The following is a 22,280-nucleotide window of genomic DNA, read 5'->3' on the forward strand; positions in this document are numbered from 1 at the left end:
GTATTGGCAACAATACATACCTAACAGAGCCGACATTACCCGGCTATCAGCAGCCTATACGCACTGATGAAAATTGCCAATTTTCACTTATCATCAAGCCGTCTGAACGGAACCCCAGCCGATAACCTGGGACTGCCGGTATTAAGAGATTATACTTGTGATCATTTTTTTTCAAATACTTGCTTATATTTGAAATTAGATTTTTATAATATAATATTTTATATATATATATACTTACCTAGTAATGACTCAGCTAAGAGTTTCTACTCAACAGCAGCTTAAATTTTTAAAACTAGCGATAGCGATAGTTTTTTGTTTATGTAGGTGAATAGCTCCTCCCACTTTCGGGGTAAGTGAGGAACAATTACAGCCCAGACCCCAATTTTATTTACGCCCTGAGCCCTAGTCCATGTGAGGGGGCCCGGGTAGGATTTGGTCATAATTAACGGGCAAGTATATACGTATAAAATCTCATTTTCTGGGCTTGACCCGTGTCGGCCTGTGAAATGGTTCCTTTGATACTATTTCTGAAGAATAAATATTGCTATTCATCCTAGAGAAAAAAGAAACAATATAATGCCAAGATAAATGGCTCGCTCACTTCTTATAGAAGTGTCGGTTGGTAAGGAGGCGAGTGGAATCACTACCAGAGGTCCCTTGCCATTTAGCTTTTTCCTTCGACAAAACCCCGAACTACGGAGGAGCCGTGCTACAGCTCCCGGTCTACTACTACCGTGAGCGCCTCCGACGCCTGAGACGACATTCCTTTCGATAGCGCGCGTTACACCAAACGTTAAATTTTTTCGGTGCTGTGTTTCGCTCTATTTGGATTTATTTGGATTTGGTTATTTTCAAGATGTCTTCAACTTCTGCCTTCTAAGTTAAGTTAAGTGGGTTGGGTGTTTGGGGTTAACTGATGGCTCATTTTATGATGATTTCTTCGTGTTTTTATACATATTCGGAGCCTTATCGGCCGGTATGCCCCTCGACCGCATGGCGGTACGGGTTATCTCTTTCGGTCTTCCATACCGTTAGAGATTTCCCTTTTTCTCAGTACTTTAGATATGGTTACTTATACATAGTCTCTATATCTTTATGCAGTAGTTTTTTAGTTAGGCCCCCACGGGCACGCTCCGACCGCACGTTTCGGACCTTAGTCTAGCTACGCCTTACATTGTTAGGAGTTTTATCAGTCACGTTGAGAGTCATATCATCTTAATTATTCTGATGTTCTCTCTTTCCTTCTCTAGTTCCTGATTACCTTTAATAATATTATAGGTACTAGGTTGGCTAACATACACCATGCTTCGGTATGGCGATTAGCTTCCCTGTTATATTTATTTTACCGTTAAGTTAGGCTTTCATATCCAATTGTCGATTGGTGATTAGCCTGCCCCCGTTTTCTGAACTAGAGGTTAAATTGGGCTAACATACCCCTTTCTTCGGATCGGCGATTAACCTAATTTTCTGTTTGCTTAGCTTCGTGTTCCCCGTGTTAGTCTAGCTTTAAGATCGCTTTAATTTTATTTGATTGATTATTATAAATAATCCTATTTATATCAGTGATATTGATGTTGTTCCGACGGTTCTTCCCCACCTCGTATCTTTTACCTGGCTGGGAAGACCACCGGTTTTATCACAGTGAGCCACCCGGTTAGGGGGTCCCCCTCCCGTCCCCCCATTCCCCCCCTCCATACATTGCCATCCACGTCGATGGGTGATGACTCGTTTCTCACAGCTAGCGTCCGAGTCTGCATGAGAGGGGGTGACTCACGGGACTGGTGGGGATCTCCCCTCCCCTACTGGTACTCTCACTCGTCACGTGCCTCGGGGGCTCGGGACCTCCCCCCTTCTTCTCCGTCTTAACTGGCCCGCTCAGGGGGAGGGCTCCCCTACCCCACATTCTTCCCTACTCTTTCCCCTCAGTTCAGTCCGGCAGGTTGTCTATCCGCCGCTACCGAACATAGAGAGGGGGGGAGGGAATCACTGGGTTTCCTATCCACTTAGGATAGTTCACACGAGCACTTACTGATATAAGGGGTTTTTATTTTGTTTTATTTTGTGTTATTTAATGTTTAGAATCTTTTGCGTTACTCCGGGGGGTTTTTTAGGGGGGTTTTTTCCGCCTCTCGTACTAATCCCTTGCTTCGTTAGAAGTTTGACATTTTGCTCACTCAATATTAATTAACTCCGGGCCATACGGAGAACTCCGGGCCCTACGGAGTCTATTTTTAGTCTATGACAAGTGAGCTTAGGCGGAGGCAGAGACTTTCTTCCCCCCCTCGTAATTTTTCTACGTAATATTCATACGTAGATCTCTATCCGTCGGTCCTACTCCGGCACCCACGGATAGTTTGCATATTATTCCACCGGAGGTTTGTCATTGGTACTCATGTATCCTTTGACTTACAGATGTTGTGCCAGGAGATTGGGTGCAGTGCCATCCTCCAAGACCTATGCGGCCATATAGTATGCCGTTCTCATGCAGGATGTGCAGTGAAAGTGGAGGATTTTATCGTTTGGCATCATGAAGCTTGCCAAACCTGCTACTTGCTAGTAGGAGATGCCTCACTAGTAGTAAGTTTCTTAGCACTTTCTTCATTCATTCGTCACCTGGAATACTTGTTGTTATATTATACCTTTCACATATGAGACACATATTCATATAATCTCAACACAACAGACATTCCTCCCCTATCCTCTCCCTAACTCTAGACCCTTTTTTACAGGGTTCTGATGAAGAAAAGAAGAAAGCTTTGTCGACTCTCAAAGCTTGGGTAGGGGGTTTTGGCCGGAATTCTAAGGGCCGCCCCTACATTCTTACCAGGATATGGCGGACCTAATATTCCCAGGAGCCAAGAAAGGATCAGTGGTGGACCCGATAGCGGCCGCCCCTTTGCTGGCCGACCTTCAAGTCATGATCTCCCTACAGGAGGGGGATTTCCCAGAGGACGTTGCAGAAGACGTTGCGGCAATGAACCTCGACGTTGAACCCATGGCTATTGACTCCATGGGGTACAGGTAAGGGTGTAGTAGGGGCAGCTCCTGTGGGTTCTCAGGGCCCTTTCCTGAATTCCCTTTCTCCATCACCTTCTACTGATCCTTCTACTTCCACTTCTTTCCGGGGCTTCACTGAAGAGGCAGCGGTTCTGTCCGTCCTAAGGCTACTTCAGTGATCCCCAAGGCTAAGATGACCGAGGAGAAACGTTAAAAAGTCTCTCCCAAGAAATCGGTCATCCTGACAGACACTATAACTCCGGCTCACCACCCCGGATCAGTTAGGTCAAGGGAGGCCTCTTCCTCGCGTCGAGGTCCCCCAAACATAGATCACGTAAGGATCGGGCTCAAGTCCCTCTTTTTGATCCCGACCTCCCGGGGAACTTTTGGCTAACAGTCTGGAAGCAGGGTGAAGTTTCAGGTTGGGAGTGATCGTAGGGGACCTTGGTTGACAACAAGGTCGGCTCGGTGCTCTCCCAGCTCTCCAGTTCTGTTACGTCTTCCGGCCAGTCGATCCAATCGCTGGCGGAACGGCTGGCCGCTCAGGAGAATGCCATCGCCGGGATCCAAACCTCGATTGCGGCAGGTTCCCCTCTATCTGTGCCACCTTCTCCTCTTCCAATGCCAGATTCCAGCCAACTGCCGGAATTCAAGGCGGCCAACCCTTGGAGGATCGCTTCGTATGCCCCGTTTGTCAACGGAATGTTGACAATCGAAGGCATTAGGAACTCGAAGGCGTGAGGAACTTCGAGTTTTCCACCCAGAGACCTCAACCACCATTCATGGCTACGTCCGACTAACAGAAGCAGCGATGATGAGAGAGGACAAGGTTCCCAAGGGAAACAGTGATCCTTCCAAGGGAACAGGCACAGCAGACTCTAATGAGAAGTCTGGAAGAATGGGGGTGTGAAAACACCCGCATCACAGCCTTTAGGAGTCCTTTCACCATTTTTACTCCGGTGGAAGGGACTCCGCTACCACTGAACCCTTAAGGTAGTGGAAGCAACCTTTCAGCCGCCCTGAAAGACGAGCCCCTGCCTCAACTACGAGAGACGGAACCCACCTCTCTTAGTCCCAGGCTCCGAGACGTACTTCGAAGGGGCAGTTCCTACTTTCTCAGTAGGAAAACTAAAGGCGGACTGTGCCACCTCTCTCTTTAGTGAGAGACTCCCCAGGTTGTCGGACTCTCTCATCCAGATGGAGTACGACGCCCGGACTAGGCTCGCGAGATCCCTTTCCTCCATGACTATGGCGGAGATGACGGCTCTTGTATACCAACAAGAGCCGTTATTTAAAGTTTTGGCTAAAGGTCTGCTGCACACCATGCAGTGTGACCTTTACGACTTCCTCATAGCCCAGGAGAAATTGTAGGAAGCACGTTCTGGCGGAAGCTACTATCCGCCATGAACCGAATAAACTGATTGCTTCCTCAATTTGGGGAACGGACCTCTTTCCAGCACCAGTAGTAGCAGAAGTCCTTCATGAGGCTTCTAAGGTCAACCAGTGCCTCAAAGTCAGGTGGGGACTGGTAGCAAAGCGGAGGCAGGAATCTTTCTGGTCCTAACCCAAGGAACAAGAAGAAACCAAGGAAGTTCTCTCCCTTCCAGCCTTCTCAACAAACGTTGGTTCAGGCAGTCCCAGCATCACAAGGGCAACCTCGTCGAAGGGTCAACAACAATACCTTGTTCTGACCCCTCAGTCCCAGCAATCTCAACCCTCCACTTCCTTTGCTGTCTCGCCAGCCTACAATTCTAACTATGAAAGCCAGAACTTTCAGGCTTTCAATAGGTTTGCGAGAGGCAGTAGAGCAAGAGGTGCCTCTCGATTCAGAGGATCCGGCAGGGCTGCTAACAGGGAAGAGGTTTCCGAGGAGCAAGAGGTGGCCGCCCCTCGGCAAACCAGCAGTGAGAATCCCAAGGTAGGAGGGAGGCTGTACCTCTTCCGCCAGCGGTGGGGGTTCAGCCCTTGGGCTCAAAGTATAGTAACAAAGGGACTAGGTTGGAGTTGGCTAGAGGGCCCTCCTCCAACCAACAGATTCTATCAAGCACCAACAACGGAATTGGTAGAGTATACCGAAGACCTCCTTCTCAAAGGAGTAGTCTCAAGAGTCAACAATTTAAAATTTCAGGACGCTTGTTCAGCGTGCCAAGAAAGACTCGGTAAACCGAAGAATCATCTTAGGACTTGTCCCATCTGAACTTATTCATTCATTGCGACAAGTTCAGGATGCTGACCGTTTCGCAGGTACGGACCTTACTTCCGTGGGGCCGTCACAACCTCTATAGATCTTACAGAGCCTACTATCATGTTCCCCATAGCCAGACACTTCCGTCCATTCCTAGGCTTCAAACTAGGCAACAGATCCTACTCCTTCAAGGTAATGCCATTCGGGCTCAACATAGCCCCCAGGATCTTCACCAAATTGGCGGAAGCAGTAGTGCAAGAGCTAAGGAAACAGGGAATAATGTTAGTGGCTTATCTGGACGATTGGCTTATTTGGGCAAAGAACCCCAAAGAATGCAAAGAAGCAACGGCCAGAGTGATCAAATTCCTGGAACATTTAGGTTTTCAAATAAACAAAACCAAGTCCAGACTAACACCGGAATCTCTATTCCAGTGGTTAGGCCTTCAGTGGGACTTACAATCGCACACTCTATCAATTCCGTCGTTGAAAAGGAAAGAAATTGCAAGAGCTACAAAACAATTTCTCAAACGACAACAAACATCCAGGAGTGCCAGGAGAGGATCCTGGGCTCACTCCAGTTTGCATCAGTCACAGACGTTCTGCTCAGAGCCAAACTCAAATATAAACAGAGTATGGCGCTCAAGAGCGAATTGCAGATCACGGACAAACTAGCCTTTATCCCAGCAATCTTACGGGAAACGTCTCCGCCCCTGGACGGAGACAAAGAACCTTTCAAAAGCAATTCCTCTACAGTTTTTTCCCCCTCCATCATTAGTGATCCACACAGACGCCTCACTAACAGGGTGGGGAGGATACTCCCAGTACGAAAAAGTTCAAGGAACTTGGTCGTTAACATTCCGCCAGCTACATATCAATGTACTGGAGGCCATGGCAGTATTCCTCACACTGAAACGACTCCGTCCGCCCAAGAACTCTCATTTCAAATTAGTTCTGGACAGTGCAGTAGTAGTACACTGCATCAACAGGGGCGGATCCAAGTCAAGCCACTTGAACCATGTCATGATAGCCATCTTTTCTCTGGCATGCAAAAACAAATGGCACCTGTCAGCCACTCACTGGCAGGGAGTCAAGAACGTAGTAGCAGACGCTCTATCACGCTCCGCTCCGTTGGAATCGGAGTGGACACTGACAGGAGTTCATTCAATTGGATCGTCTACAAGTCCCCGGACTCCAAGTAGACCTCTTCGCCACGGAGTCAAACCACAAACTCCCTTGTTACGTGGCACCCAACCTCGATCCTCTAGCATACGCTACGGATGCAATGATCCTCGATTGGAACGAATGGAAGAATATTTACCTCTTCCCTCCGTGAACCTTCTCATGAAAGTTTTAGACAAACTCAGGACATTCAAAGGCCAAGTAGCTCTAGTAGCTCCCACTGGCCCAAGAGCAATTGGTTCCCTCTACTCCTAGAGTTGAGACTCCGACCACTACGGATTCCCAACCCCAAACTAACCCAGTTAGTGCAAAATCAGACTGTGTCCGCTTCCTCAAGATTCAGAAAACCCTAACTTTATGGATTTTCTGAAATTCGCAGCCATGAGGAATGCAGAAATTGATCCCCAGAATATCTCATTCTTGGAATCAGATAAAAGAGAATCTACTCTCCGACAATATGATTCATCTGTCAAGAAACTAGCAGAGTTCCTTAAGTTGTCAAATTCTCAAGTCATGACAACGAACCTAGCCATAACTTTCTTCAGATCATTGTTTGAGAAAGGCTTAGCAGCAAAGCACTATCACTACGACCAAATCAGCTCTTAAAAAAAAAAAGATCTTCCAATTTGGTTTTAGCATAGACCTTACGGATTCGTACTTTACGTCCATACCAAAAGCTTGTGCTAGATTAAGACCATCAACGAGACCTAAATCAGTCTCTTGGTTCTTAAATGATGTCCTCAAACTGGCCTCGGACATTAACAATGACTCTTGCAATTATATATCCCTCCTGAGGAAAACCCTATTCTTATTAAGTTTAGCCTCCGGAGCTAGAATATCAGAACTGTCAGCTTTATCAAGGGAACCAGGCCACATTGAGTTCCTCCCCTCAGGGGAAGGTCCTCTTATCCCCAGATCGCCATTTCTAGCCAAAAATGAAGACCCACAGGACAGATGGTCCTCGTGGAAATCCTACCACTACCTCAAGACATTTCCCTTTGTCCTGTCAACTCATTAAGAGCCTACCTAAGCAGAACAACTCTGAAATCTTCAGGCCCATTGTTCATTAGGAAGGGAGGTGGTACTTTATCCCTAAAAGGGATCAGGCAACAAATTTTATACTTCATTAAACAGGCCAATCCAGAGTCCTTTCCTCGGGCCCACGATGTTAGGGCGGGCGTGGCCACATCTATTAATTATTTCCAACACATGAATTTTGACGATCTTAAGAAGTATACAGGCTGGAAATCTCCGACAGTTTTCAAACGGCACTACCTAAAACCCTTAGAAGCCCTCAAATTTCCAGCAGTGGCAGCTGGAAACACAGTTTCTCCTGATTCTTAATTTTTACTATAACTTCTTGTAGCCTTCCCTTCTACCTGCCCCCCATTGCACCCTTACTTAGTTTAGTCGCCTCCATGTATTGGGTTACCTTGAGTTTGCTTTTTTGTTCATCATTCTAATCGGATTCAGTTCCATTCTTTTGTATATATCAACTTATATCTTGTCTTTGCCTAACCTGTATTGTTATTGTTTGTTGTTAGGCTAACTAATTTTTTAATTTTGTGATAACCCGTGTTTTAGGGCTTATACTTCCCTTAGGGTAAGACTGTAATTTTAGTTGATTATTATACTATTAACCTTACAAGTGTTTAACTTTACCTTCTTAATTTATCTGTACTGTTCCTCAAGCTTGGTGTTTGGCATTCTCTGGTACTATTTCACAGGCCGACACGGGTCAAGCCCCAGAAAAGGGATTTTGACGAAGGAAAAATAAATTTCTATTTCTGGGCAACGACCTGTGTCGCCCTGTGAAACCCCAACCTGTAGTTAGATTATCCTCACCCAGCTTACCCCAAGCTTGGAGGCTATCTTCAGGAATGACGTCTCAGGCGTCGGAGGCGCTCACGGTAGTAGTAGACCGGGAGCTGTTAGCACGGCTCCTCCGTAGTTCGGGGTTTTGTCGAAGGAAGAAGCTAAATGGCAAGGGACCTCTGGTAGTGATTCCACTCGCTCCTTACCATACCGACACTTCTATAAGAAGTGAGCGAGCCATTTATCTTGGCATTATATTGTTTCTTTTTTCTCTAGGATGAATAGCAATATTTATTCTTCAGAAATAGTATCAAAGGAACCATTTCACAGGGCGACACAGGTCGTTGCCCAGAAATAGATTTTTCCTTCGTCAAAATCCCTTTTATAAAAATATAATTTTCATATATGTAACTTACCCAGTAATTACTTAGCTGAATCCATATTGACTGGAGGAGAGATTCATGGACAAAAAGTACCTCAAACCATTAAAGCAATTTAATGTAATCTTAATATTTAAGAGAACTGAAATAATGGGTTAGTATTTAAACAAAAGCTTGTTGTTCCTTACATGTCGACAGAGCTGCTGCAGGAGATATTGCCTCTGGTTAGTGCTTGTCTCAACATAGTACCAGTGTGGTGGTATAGCCGGGATTGCCTCTACTGTAGTGGGTACTACACAGTGAAGGAGTACTCCGAATGCTAGCGATATGTTCTTGTGACAATGGAATTAACCTATCGTCAACAACATACCAGACTGCCCCTGCCCAGGGTGCAGTACAGTGGGCCCCCTGTATTTGTGTTCTCCAGATTCCCGGACTCACACATAAGCGGATTTCTCTCTGGAACATCTGCCTGATTATTCACGGAAAATTCGCCTATTTGTGGTATTTTTCTATGAGAAATATCCACAAATTCCAATTTTTTTTTATTATTAAAAAAACCAGGTATAAACATTTTTAGTGGGGTTTTCTTGAGTTTTAACTAACAAAATAGGCAATTTTAAGCAGTTTTATAGAGGTTCCAACTATTCGCAGATTCTAACTATTTGCGGGGGGTCTGATATGCATCACCCTCAAATATGGGGGGACCACTGTACAAACACAAAACCAGATACAAACTATTCACCTACACTAACATTAAACTTGAAAAAAAAATTGACCACCTACACTACTAAGAACTCGAGGGCAGCCGTAGTACATTGTAACCCCCAGGCTCCCCGAGGGCTCAACAGCCTCGACAAGTTGAAGAGAAAAATTTAGGAAGGACTGCTTCCTACACTTCTTCTCCAAATACCTCACCAGCAATGGACAATAGTCCTAGAGTACTGCTTCATAAACAGTCTCTACACCACGTAAATACAGTGGAACCTTGGTTTTCGTACATAATCCGTTCCAGAACCTCCCACGAAAACTGAAACAATAATTCCCATGAGGAATAAAGTAAATACAATTAATGCATTCCAGACCCACAAAAATATCAACAAAAATACATTTTATAGGGAATAAAAAGTTTTACATACAGAAAACAATGAGAAATAAATATGAGAAATAAATATAAATGACTAATACAGTGAATAAATGAACATTTAACATCACCCTTACCTTTATGGAAAACACTTGTTATGTATGGAAGACGGAGAGGAAGGGAGAGGGAGGATGAGAGATTATTGTTTGGAAGGGGAATCTCTCTCCCGATAGACTTCAAGTATCAAGGACCTATCTGGGATTACTTCTCTTTGTCTTTTACTGACACCATCTGAGTTACTTCCCCTCTTGGCTTTTAACTGGCACTAGGACCAGTTTGAGAGTTTCTGGACCCCTGTTGCACAACAAAACTGTCCAGACATTTTTTTCTGGCATTTCCTTAAAATTTGCCTAAATTAAACACGACATTATCATTAAACATGTTGGAGACATGGATTACAACTTCTTTGTTGGGATGATAATTCTCCACAAAATTCCCTACATCATTCCACTTCGCAAACATGTCCTTAATCCTTGAAGTAGCTCATTATGTATGCCCATTCGTTTTCTGAATTTTTAAAACCAACCTCTGCTGGCCTCGAATTCACTAACAGCAACACTTGTTGTAGGCATTTTCTCACTGAGATCAGCATGCAACTTCCTCCTACACTTTACTACAAGTTCTTTCTTAAAGTCTATTTCGTTTCTCACCTTTTTTACACTTTCTTTGGTAAAATGGGTCACGACAGAAGATGGGATGCTTTGTTTGGGCACTCAATACGGGGCCCAGTCACGCGCTGGGCCCCAGATGGAGCGTTTACGAGTGTACAAAAACCGAGAAACGTACGATAACCAAAACAAAATTTTATAAAAAGTCTACAATAACCAAAACTTACGAAATGAGCGGCAAACAAAAACCAAGGTTCCACTGTACTGTGTTGTGACTACCGATCTGTATTTCCACTTGCATCTGTAAAACAGATGCAACAGATGCAAGTGAGAAAATACGTTTGAACACTACTGATGTAGCGACTGCTCTAATGTCATGCGCTTGGACCCTCAATACTGGTAAGAAATCCTCCCCAATCTGAGAACGAGCCTCTACTATTGAATTTCTCATAAAGTTGAAATTGCATTCTCTGATATAGGTCTACAGAGTACCATAAATTACTTGTTGGGCCTCTTTATCATCTGTTCTATTAAGATAATATCTGAGACCACTCACTGGGCATAGAGCTCTCTCATCATGAACTACCCCCAGAATCTTTTAAACTTTTAATGGTAAACAACCAAGGCCAGGGGCATGTCGGGTTTCCATTTTTAGCTATAAAGTTAAGACCACGAGAGCAAACTGCATCTCTGTTAAAGAAACCGATCTTTTTATATATTGCGTGGATCTCACCTACTCTCTTAGCCGTAGCAAGAGCCACTAAAAACAATGTTTTTTTTGTACGTAATGTCTCTAAGCAAAGATGAGGGCATTGGTTCAAAGCACACACCCTCCAGCCACTTAAACACGATGTCAAAGTTCCAAGGGCATGCATCTTCCTTGATAAGTTTACAACTGTCAAAAGATTTGACAAAGTCAGAGATATCATGATCTTCAGAAATGTTTAAACCTCTATGTCTAAACACTGACCCAAGCATCGCCCTATACCCCTTAACAGTAGGTGACGCAAGGCCTTTCAACAATAAATATAAAAAAAAAATCAGCAACTATTTCTGCATCTTTCACACCAGTCTAAAAACACTACTTAGCCTGGTAGACTCTGTCCGTTGACTTCCGTCTGCATCTAGTGATGGCATTTGCTGCTTCCCTAAAAAACCATTTCGCTCAGACAAGTTTGACGATAGTCGAAACCATGTCCGGGCCAGAATGAATAACCCCTGATGGAACCTCCTGGAGTGGGGTTGTCTGAGCAGACTTGGAATCGTGGGAAGGAGTCTTGGAAAGTCCACTAACAGATTGAGAAGTTATGGGAACCATTCCTTTTGTGGCCAGAATGGTGCCACCAGTGTCATCCTGACATTTTGATGGGACCGGAATTTCTGTAAGACTCCGTTTACCCTTCCAAATGGGGGAAATGCATACAGTTCCAGGTTGAACCAATTCACTATCATCTCATTTATCCCCCAAGCCAATGGATCTTGAACTGGGAAACAGAATAGAGGTGGACGATTGCTCCTGGATGTTGCAAAAAGTCCAACATCAGTCTTTCCCACATCTTCCACAGTCCAAAGCATACCCAGCTGTCCAACAACCAATCCATGGGAAGAACCTGATTTTGGTGACTCAAACCATCTGTTATCATGTTATTTACCGTGAATGAAGCGGGTCATCAACACAGTATTGTTTCTGTCTGCCCAAAAGAAGCAGTTCCCTAACTGTTTCGTACAGGAAAAATAAATGAGTTCCCCTTGAGGTCTGATATGAGTCAAGAGCCGTGGCACTGTCCAAGATAATCGCTACGTTTTTGTCGCAGACTTTGTTCAAGAAATGCTGTAAGCCCAGACAAATCACTCTCAATTCCTGTATGTTGATGTGCTGGTTCTTCTCCTGATGTGACCACATACCTGACTCTTCTTTTCCCTCCAGAAGAGCTCCCCAACCTAGATCCAATGCATCTGAAATTAACTCTAGGTCAGGGTTCACAAAGAAGAGTGATTTTCCTTCCAGAAGCCTGATGGAGTGCCACCACCTCAGGTCTTCTCTTATCTCCTCCATTATTGGAAAAATACAGCGATCTTGGTTCATCATACGATCCCAATTGATTCTTAGGAAGAATTGCAGTGGTTTCAAGTGCAACCTTCCCAACCTCACAAACTGTTCTAAAGAGGCTAGCATGCCCTTCAAACTCATCCACTGAGTGGCTGAGCAAGTTGGGAGAGAGAGAAATATATTCTTTCTTTAAGCCATCCTCCACTCATTTGGGAGAGAAAAAACCAAAAAATCCAAGTATCTATCTTCATCCCCAAGTAGATGATCTGTTGAAATGGCATCAGTTGCAATTTCTCTAGATTCAAAACCAATTCCAGATCTTGAGTCATCTGAAGAGTCTCTTGTAGGTTCTTCATGCACATAACTTCCATCGGGGATCGAAGCAGCCAGTCGTCCAGGTAAAGTGATACGTATTTTGATTCCTATCATCAAATGAAGCTACTTCCTTTCTAGATTCCTGATTTATCGGAATGTGGAAGTGTGCATCTCTCATATCAGGAGACACCATCCATTCCCCTTGATGAGGCCTTTGTCTCACACCATGAAAAGATGGAGGTTGCAGGGGAGAAGACAACTTGGAGGAAGAAGGGGCCTAATCTTTGGGGCGCTTGGTCGATTGAGCCAGAAGGTCCTGTGCGAATTTCTTATGCAGGTGATAGGCTATTTCTTCTACTGCTTCCTGTGGGAAAAGATGTAGTCCTTCTAAGGGCAAAAACTGAAGGGCTGACTTATGAGAGGATGCTACACCCTTTGAGGCGAAGGAAACTCACATTTCTATTTTCTTGAGAATACCCATAGCATATGATGAGGTAATCTCAAGTGATCCGTCTCTTGCGGCTTTGTCTGAACATGACAGCACATTGCGCCAATCTGTCGCTATATACTCTGGCAAATCGGAGAAGTCCCGAATTTTCCTGGCTAAAGCTTTGATGGACCAATCCATAAAACTAAAAACTTCCAAAACTTTGAGAAAGACTCAACAAATTGTCCATCTCCATAGCCAAACACATCATTTTGCCAAAGAGAAAGCTGATCTTCTACAAGGATCACTAAGACTGGAGAAGTCCCCATGGGAGGAGGCAGCCACTTCCAAGGAAAGAGCTTCTCCCGTCTCATAACATCTGTATCTTCTTGTATACAAGCGAGAAGGTGGAATACTGAAGAAAGCCTTTCCTTGTCTTCTCTTAGCCAGTTGTCCACCTCGCCAAGAACCTTCTTGGAGGATAAAGTGAGCACCATTTTCAGAAGAATATTCTTCCCCCCTGGCTGGTCACTCATCATAAATGATGAAGCGAGGGAAGCAGGAGTCAGAGCGAAGAAATCCAGAAAACTGCTTAAAAGATATTTAATATTTAAATAACGAAAAGTAATGAAGAACAAGCAGTCAGAGTTTCTTCATGATCAAAATCCTCTTTATCCAAAAAAACAGGGAAAAGAGAAGGATCCACAGGAGGGGCTGCTGAAGACAACAAAGCTTTCTTGAGAAGTCCTATTATATCGTCCAGTTGCTTTTGAAGGGGAGCCAACATTGGATCCTGATCCTTATTAGGCTCTGGTGGGATAGAATCTGCCAAACAAGATGAAGCCAATATGACAGAAACTGCTGTCTTACGATCTGATGAAAATCCTGGCTGGGGAGGGTGCCTAGGGGATACTGGGAACTCGGACACTACCTGGTGCCTGGAAAAAACTGGGCACTGATACTACTGGGTGCTCCCCTGCCACTGGGTGCCTGGGCGCCAACAAGTGCTCAACTAAACCCGGGCACTGCTGTACCTCTGGGTTAACGTCACAATAGGTTAATCCAACACCATACGGCGCTTGTACGCTAAAAAGCGTTTGTATCACCACGGAATCACCGTTGTCATGCTGTCCTGACGAAGGCAGTGGGTGCTCTCGAGATAAGGCATGATTAATAGCAACCTCTGACCAAGAGAAAAAGGTTTTAACTGTGGAAAGCACTTAGGACTGTCCCAATTACTATATGAGGACTTTGTAGTATTATCAGGCTCTTTCTGCCTTTTGCTATGAATTGGTGGAGACCAATCACGAACAGAGTGCCTTTTCAACGGCTGCGAGTCATTTGAGAAACACCACTGGCAGCCATTAGGACTTGAATCACTAGAACTAGACAAAAACTGATAATGCATTTCCGAGACGCCTTTCCAATGGCCATATTTTGTTGCAACTGACCTCCCCCATGGCCTCCAGTATGCCTCCTCCCAAGTGCAGGGGAGTATGGCAGTGACCTTTACCTATGAGAGTCAGTGGGCCGAACAGCTGCCTCCTCCACATTCACTTCCAGTACACCTTTTTCACAAAACTTATCCAAGAGGAAATGCATCCATTCCCCTAAATGAGTGACTGTGTCAGCAAACAGACCGAATTCCTGGTCAAACTTAAATTCATAGCTGGTGAGGCGATCTGGCTCGGAAGCACGGGAGCTAGGAGATACAGCAGGTGGTTTATGGGGAGTGCTGGAAATGGGAGAAAGCAATTCAACACAAGACAATAAGAACATTAATTTTACTAGTACTAGAAGGAATACTGCCCTGACTAACTAATGATTTTACTTCAGGTCTAGAAGCTGCTTTCCTTTTACAGTCTCTCTCTAACTTCAAAGGTGAGAAGCTAAAGTTTTCCATGTTTTCTCATCCCACCCCTTACATTCCTCACATGTCAACTCAATAAAACATACCTATCCCCTGCAAGCAGTGCAAGAGATGTGAGTCATAACAAGCTTTATGAAGTCAAGTATTGCAGCCTTTGCTGCAATTCCAAATACTAGAAGAACTAGTGTCTGTCATAACTCACTAGAAATGTCAAAATCAGATACTAAATCAGAGAAAACAATCACTAATCCAATAATTTGAATTCCTGACTAAATAATAATTGTCAATAACGAATGCTACCAAATTAAATACTTCACCAAGGTGAAAATATCAAACAAAATCCAAAACTCAGCTGCAATCTTAAAACCATGTTGGTCTTAAACCAGCAGAAACAAAATTGGTCTCTGGGCTGTAGTTGTTCCTCTCTTACCCCGAAAGTGGGAGGGGCTATTCACCTATGTAAACAAAAGACTATCGCTACCGGTAGTTTTCAAAATTTAAGCTTCCGTAGAGTAGAAACTCTCAGGTAAGTAATTACTGGGTAAGTTACTTATATAAAACTACAATTTCATTTTTCTTTGTAAATTTAAGACAAGGGACAGTCTCAAACCATTGTACCCATCAGGTAGATGCAACAGTTTATATTAATATATACTTGTAGTATGAAACGGATTGCAAAAGAGAAAAAAGGCAAAATGTTCAAATGTTTAATATTACAGGGTTGCTTATTTAAGTCATTTTTCCACTTATGAAGCATGTCTTGGAACAAACTAGACATACAACAAAGTAACTGTAAGCTCCGCGACTTGCTCCAGGGTACCGTATTGTTAGTATAATCTACTTTTCATTGTTTGCTGGATTTCTGTTAATATGGGGTGCCACTGTAATGGCTTAACTTAAATTTGAATTTTGAATAAATTATATTTTTACTTTATACAGTATATACATGCCCTTTTTCATGTTATGTTCTATAATAATAGCTGTGCAATGCACATCTCAACAGGATGAATGGGTGTTAGCCTACAAAAGGTAAATAATAACTGGAAAAATAAAAGTAATCTTCCTTAACTGGTGTTTGCTCATTTTAAGGCAATAGTACTTACCTGTGATTACTTATGAACAACCTTACTTCCTTTATTCTTACATGTCCCAACATAGTTCTGCAATTTTACTCAGCGTCATATAATTTTTGGATATACACATATACATACTTACCTTTGTTACAATTAAGTTAGGGAATGAACATCTCATTTCTTATACAGAGTATTTTTATGACAGTTACTAAAATGATGTAACAGCACTTCTTGCAACAGAATAGATAATAAATTTTTATGATGATGACACTTTTTTGCTTCAAATAATGATGTTGACATCTTTATTAACAAACAGAACTTTTGGCATACCTTAAACACATCATTTCCTTGTATTTGTTTTTTGGGGGGACAGGCACTTACAACTAAGTGTGCTTGTGAGTATTTATAATTTTTAGTATTGGAAGAAAAGGAGGTGGAAGACCTGGTAAGTATTGGACAGATGGATCTGAAAAGATACTGGAAGGGAGGCTAATATCAAGAAAGTAAGAGTATTTGCAAAATAGAATGAATGATGCCATGTGCCTCAGGGGTCTCATTACACTGTTGATGAACCTTCTGTGTACATGTTTATTTGTAGTAATGGTGTGGTAGTTTTCTGTACAGGATGTTCACTCTTAATTTGGCAGGTTAAGTAAGAATGTTACAGTCACCAAGGTCTAGTTTTTACAGAGGTCATTCTTATTAAATAAACCAACCATATTCTACTTACGAATCATTCCGGTCATCACACATCCAATATTTTGGGTAAGCCTGGATATGTGGGTTACTGTTGCTGGGTCTAACAACTTATCCTGTAAATAAAAGCCTAAGTTAAAGAGTCGTATATTTTGAAAAAGGACTTAACGAGAACTAATTATATCTGAAAAGAAATATAATCACTTAAATATAATTTAAACTATCACTCAGTTCCTAGAATATATGACATCAGCTGTAAGATTTTCTGAAAATTAATCATTAGTAATATACACTCCTTAGTTTCTCTGCTGCCAAAACTATTTCAGAACAGTAACAAAATCAAATATATTAATTCTTGGTCCAAAAACAACACCCTAAAAAGTTAATATGTACTACTGTCTCAGAAGAGGGAAAAAAAAAAAAAATTTTTTGACATAGGGAAAATCTATTTTCGGTAGTCAGTCACTGTTGAGTCCTCAAGAAGTACCCTTTCCAGAGTGCCATAGTGACCAGACTAATGTCAAAAAATTTTTTTAACTGGTCTTATGGCTGGGTATTGTCTCGTAATGATAAACATTATAAATCGACTCTGGATAAAAGGGCACTTTCTATTATCCTCAGTGAACGCTAATACCCAGTTGACCTACTACGTCAAAACCGCAAGAAGCAGAAGTGGTGGTTATGCGCATACACAGTCATATTGTTTACATGCGACCAAATTCCGCACTCAATAGCAACTACCAAAATAAGTTTTTCCTACGTCAAACTGTTTTTTGATAGAGTAGTTGCTGTCTCGTCCTCAAGGAGCTTTACAAAGAAAATGAAAGGTGACGAGAAGCTCTTACATTCTAATCATAACAAACCAAAAAGACTTTTGGTCTATGGTCAAGCCACCAGTTTCAAGGCCCCATTCTTTTATTCCAAATACGTACCTTTAGGTTTGGTAGTGAAGAACAAGAAACTAAGTGCAACCTTATGGTTTTTATGGTGAAGTTCTGTGGTGACTTGCCTAAGCATGCTGGGTATGGTTGCAGTATTGTCAAACCCTCCCCAGCGATAATTAGCATACTCACCTGTTGGGAAGACCTGTGGTTTTCTGCTGTAGTGCCTATGGCTCAAGAATATCTATGCCACCTACCAATACACAGTGTAGACAATTTTTGTTCAAGCTTGTGCCAAGTTTTGCTTGTGTAAGAAAAACAAGACCTTCTGGGATGCTGCCATGATCTCTAGGTTAACCTTAAGTGCATGAACTGGGCATAATGTTATGCCTGCTAATGCTAGTTTACTTAGAATAAGAGATTTCCTTCTTAAAGGAGTTCCATTCTTGGCCAGGAATGACAGGCCAGAGGACAATAAGAACTGATTGTCAGCTCTTTGCTTGATGTATTGTCCATGTCTACAAGAGCCCAGTTTGCTAATACGAGATCCTGATGCTAATGCAGTCAAGAATATTGTATACTGTAGCTTGAGTTGTGGTTGTCCCCCACTAAGAGGAAGACCCGTGGTTTGCATCAGGTCCACTGAATTGCGGGGGGCTGATCGAAGTCTAAGCACCTTGTTCAGGGACCAAGTAACTGGAACCCTTCTAGAGCAGATCTTTGTAGTGCAAAGGACCACAGAAGAGAAGTGACAATTCCTACACTAGAGTCAAATCACAAAATCATAAATCAATGATTCTGTTAATGCTGCCTTGTATTCCATGATTGCTGTAACTGAAAGGTGTTTGTCTTCAAAAGGGATAAGAAATTTTAAAATTTGTTTCCCTAGAATTTTTGCCTGGACTCGGGTATGGATATAATGTAACTATATCTTCCGTACATACTGGTATTGCCAGATATATGAAGCATGCAATTTTTGCAATAGGTAACTAGCAATGTTGGGCAAGTAATTTTCACAGGTATAGATAATATTTAAGAAAATCCATTCGTGAAGGTCTTGGCTCTGAAAGGAGGATTGTTAAAACTACTTTCCCTCCTACTAACTGGGATAAAACAGTGGACAGTTTTGGAATTTATCTCTTCACCCGTTCTTTAAGTAATAGGAACCAATGCGTCTTTGGGGCTATTAAGTAAGCTGTTCCTTAGTAGGTTAGAAGTTTGCTCAACACCCTCAAAACCTTGAACTATGGAGGAAAGGGTATATTGTCCTCCATTTGTTCCACTCTTGTAGGAGGGCATCTCTAGCTGTTGCTTGCCTGGCAGTTTGTGATTCTCATATGTGGCAAACAGGTCCACTTCCATTTGTGGAAGTATGTTGGCTATTTTCTGAAAGAGTGGTTGTTCAATTCCACTCTGCTGGCTGTCATTTTCCTTGATAGGGAATCTATTGTTCAGTAAGACATCCCCTAAGGTGAATTACAGCCAAGTACCACTTCCTTTCTTGCCCCATTGAAGGATGGCTAGCATTACCATATTGAGAGGAGGAGAGTATCTTCCCAACCTCTTAATGTAGGACATTGTTGTCATGTTGTCTAAAACCAACTATAAATGTCTGTTTCTCTTCTGGAGGTTTGAGTTTTTTGAGAGACAAAAAGACAGCCATCAGCTCCAAGAAATTGATATGACAATTATTAGGGTAGCTGACCACCTCCCTGCCACCTGACGCTACTCCAAACTGTCAACAAGGCATCTGTGAGTATTGCCATTCATACAGACTGAGGAGTCAGGGTGACCTATATTGCCAGAGATTCCTTCTGGGATCAAGGCCGAAATATCTCCCCACTTTTCCAATCTTCTGGGGAGGTCGGTCTCGCAATTTGCTTGTTACATGCAATAACTAGAATCTGTTCACAATAAATTGTTGTAATCCAAGTACGTATTGGATCTATTACTGATGCAAATTGCAACAAGCCTATCATACATTCTAATTGCTGTTGGGAAACTTTGGGCTGTGCAAGGCACAATTTGAACTTGCCTCATTCTTTTTCACGTATGATGGTGTGAGACAAGCCCTGAAAAGTATCCCAACATAGTCCCAGCTACTGCAAGTGTCGGCTGGGTGTGAGGTGGGATTTTGCCAATTTATCATACAACCTTTTGACTGTGGTCAGTTGACCACTGCTCTTAGGTCTTTCAAGCACACTTCTCTTGTGGACCAGTCATCTATACTGTTTTTTTTTTTCCATCTGTCCACCTGCCTGTGGCTCTCGCACATGGTAGCACCGCATCCCGGGCTTTAAATATAGGAAAATAAAAGGATATCTGGGTGTACATTTGCAATTGAAAAGTGTTTTAATAATTTACTGTATGCGAATTACACCATTAATATTCAAAATAGGATAGTTATTATTGTTGAATGTAGGCTGCCTTTTTGGGGTGGTGAAAGGAACAGCCAGACGCAAATTCCACTAAACAGATGCTAAACCAAGTTACGTCATACCGTATCTGGGTAAAACGCACTTTATCAAAATTAAAAGTATATACTGATATATTTAGGTGTAATGAAGTAACACGTAGCTTAACAGCAGAGTAGGTGTAGTCCAATAAAGTTGACATCTTGCAGTAGTGAACAGCGAGAGATGCAATTTTCCTGCCACTGCGTCTGGCTGTTCCATTTGCCACCCAGAAAAGGCAGCTTACATTCAGCAATAACAACAATATCCTATTTTGAATATCAACAGTGTAATTCACATATAATAAACTATTAAAATACTTTTCAGTTGCAAATGTACAACCAGATATCCATTTATTTACCTAAAACTTACACATAGCATAACTACTTAAAGCCTGGGACGCAATGTTACCATGCGCGAGGACCACAGGTGGGTGGACAGATGGAAAAAAACAGAGTATAGGCAGCCTATTATAGTTGTATTTCTGATTTCTCAAAGAACTACCATTACTAACTTTGTCAAATCTTAGGGCAATGTTCAGCCCACAAGGCATGGCTTTGAACCTGTACATATCTTCTATCCAGAGCCTTAGGAAGGGACAGGGGAACAACGCCAGGGACGAGGCAGCATGCATCTTTCATATCTAATTCCCTTTTAGAACAATTAAATACACTAGGGCAATGGTAGTTATTCAGATATTATGGCAAACAGTGTGCTTGTTCAATGTTGATAGGTCTAGGATCCCTCTTCATTTGGAGGAATCCTTTTTGGGGACACTTAAGGTTTTTGGAAGAATCCCTTTACAGGAGAGGGAGGGGTGAGACTGTTCCCCCCCAGCCCATTTAAAATTAGTGCTGTGTCCCCATAGGGAAGACTTCAATTGCCTATGGTGTCACTGATGTCAAGCCCCAATCATACCATTCCCATTGCCGATAAGTTGGCATTCAAACAAAATAAACAAATGGCTGCCTGGATGACTCTCTAGTTCACCTGTTCTCCACCAGGTGTGTTTCGAATGTTTCAGCTCAGGTCAGAATTCTCCTTGATGCCATTAGGCATAGGTGATTGTTATTTTGCACATTTTAGCAGTTTTCTCTTTCACAGTACTGTAATTTTAATCTTCCTAAGATGTCTTCCATTGGAAGCAAATTTACATAATAACATTAGGTTAAGTAGGGATGACTACTCTGTAAGCAATGCCTAAATTTGAGATAAATCAGCATGTTTGCAGCGGCTGCATGAGTACAGAGTGTGAGGAATGCAGGGATTGGCCTAAGGATCTTATGCTTAAAGTATTAGATATAGGAAAAGTAGGGAAGCAGATAGATTGTGGAAGCAATAATTAGGTCAGGGCATAAAGCTTCCTTTTCTCCCCTTCCTGGCAAACCTTTGTCTGTAGTTAGCCCTAATCAGCTGATGGTTTTATCCTATGCTAGGTCTAATACTAATATCTAATACAGCCACTTCTCAATTAACACGAGGGTTATGTTCCTGGAGAGCTTGCTTTGATTAAAAATGTGTTATTTAAACATTTTTCCCATAAGAAATAACACAAATAAGGGGAGTTACATTCCTGGACTTGGGGAACTCCGTACTTTTTTGCTAAGTACAACCGAATTGGATAATAGCGACATCTGTTTGCTTGTATTTCTACCATTATACAATAGTAAACAATTACTGTACTTGTGTTATATAAACAGTGGACCCCCCTTATGCGCGTTCTTTGGATTCACAGACTTACATTCGCGGTATTTTTCTATGAGAAATATCCACAAATTCCTGGTTTTATATCAATATCATAAAATGCACTTTTTGTGATAACTACAGTGGTACCTCGAGATACGAAATTAATCCGTTCCGAGGCAGCCTTCGTATCATGAGTTTTTCGTATCTCGGAACATATTTTACATGTAAAATGGCTAATCCGTTCCAAGCCCTACAAAAACACCCCAGTAAATTATATTTCCAGGCCTAAAACACATGTCCTAGGGTTACAACGCCGATCCGACGGAAGAAATATGACTCCAAAAAGGCAAAATACTGTACATACTTGAGTTATATTCAACTGCATGTAATGTTCAACCCCATTTTTACTGCATATATTAGGACTTTAGCATATGTCCCTTAGCAATAAGCCTAGCCTATGTTAGCGGTTGCTACTGTAGCCTAGTCTATGATTCTGACATCTAAACCTAAGAGCTAAAAGC

At 42.4% G+C, this 22,280-nt stretch overlaps 1 protein-coding gene across 1 annotated transcript in view; it reads right to left on the reverse strand.

Moving 5' to 3' along the window:
* LOC135225782 (proteasome subunit alpha type-6-like) overlaps positions 1-22,280 on the reverse strand; it is an 80,779-nt gene that overhangs the window by 33,100 nt on the left and 25,399 nt on the right. Inside the window, exon 3 of the mRNA XM_064265249.1 lies at positions 16,774-16,855. Within this exon, the coding sequence (XP_064121319.1) occupies positions 16,774-16,855 (82 nt within the window). The remainder of the gene's footprint in view (positions 1-16,773; positions 16,856-22,280) is intronic.

The sequence above is a fragment of the Macrobrachium nipponense genome, chromosome 13, assembly GCF_015104395.2.
Source record: "Macrobrachium nipponense isolate FS-2020 chromosome 13, ASM1510439v2, whole genome shotgun sequence".
In the NCBI taxonomy this organism is placed as follows: Eukaryota; Metazoa; Arthropoda; class Malacostraca; order Decapoda; family Palaemonidae; genus Macrobrachium; species Macrobrachium nipponense.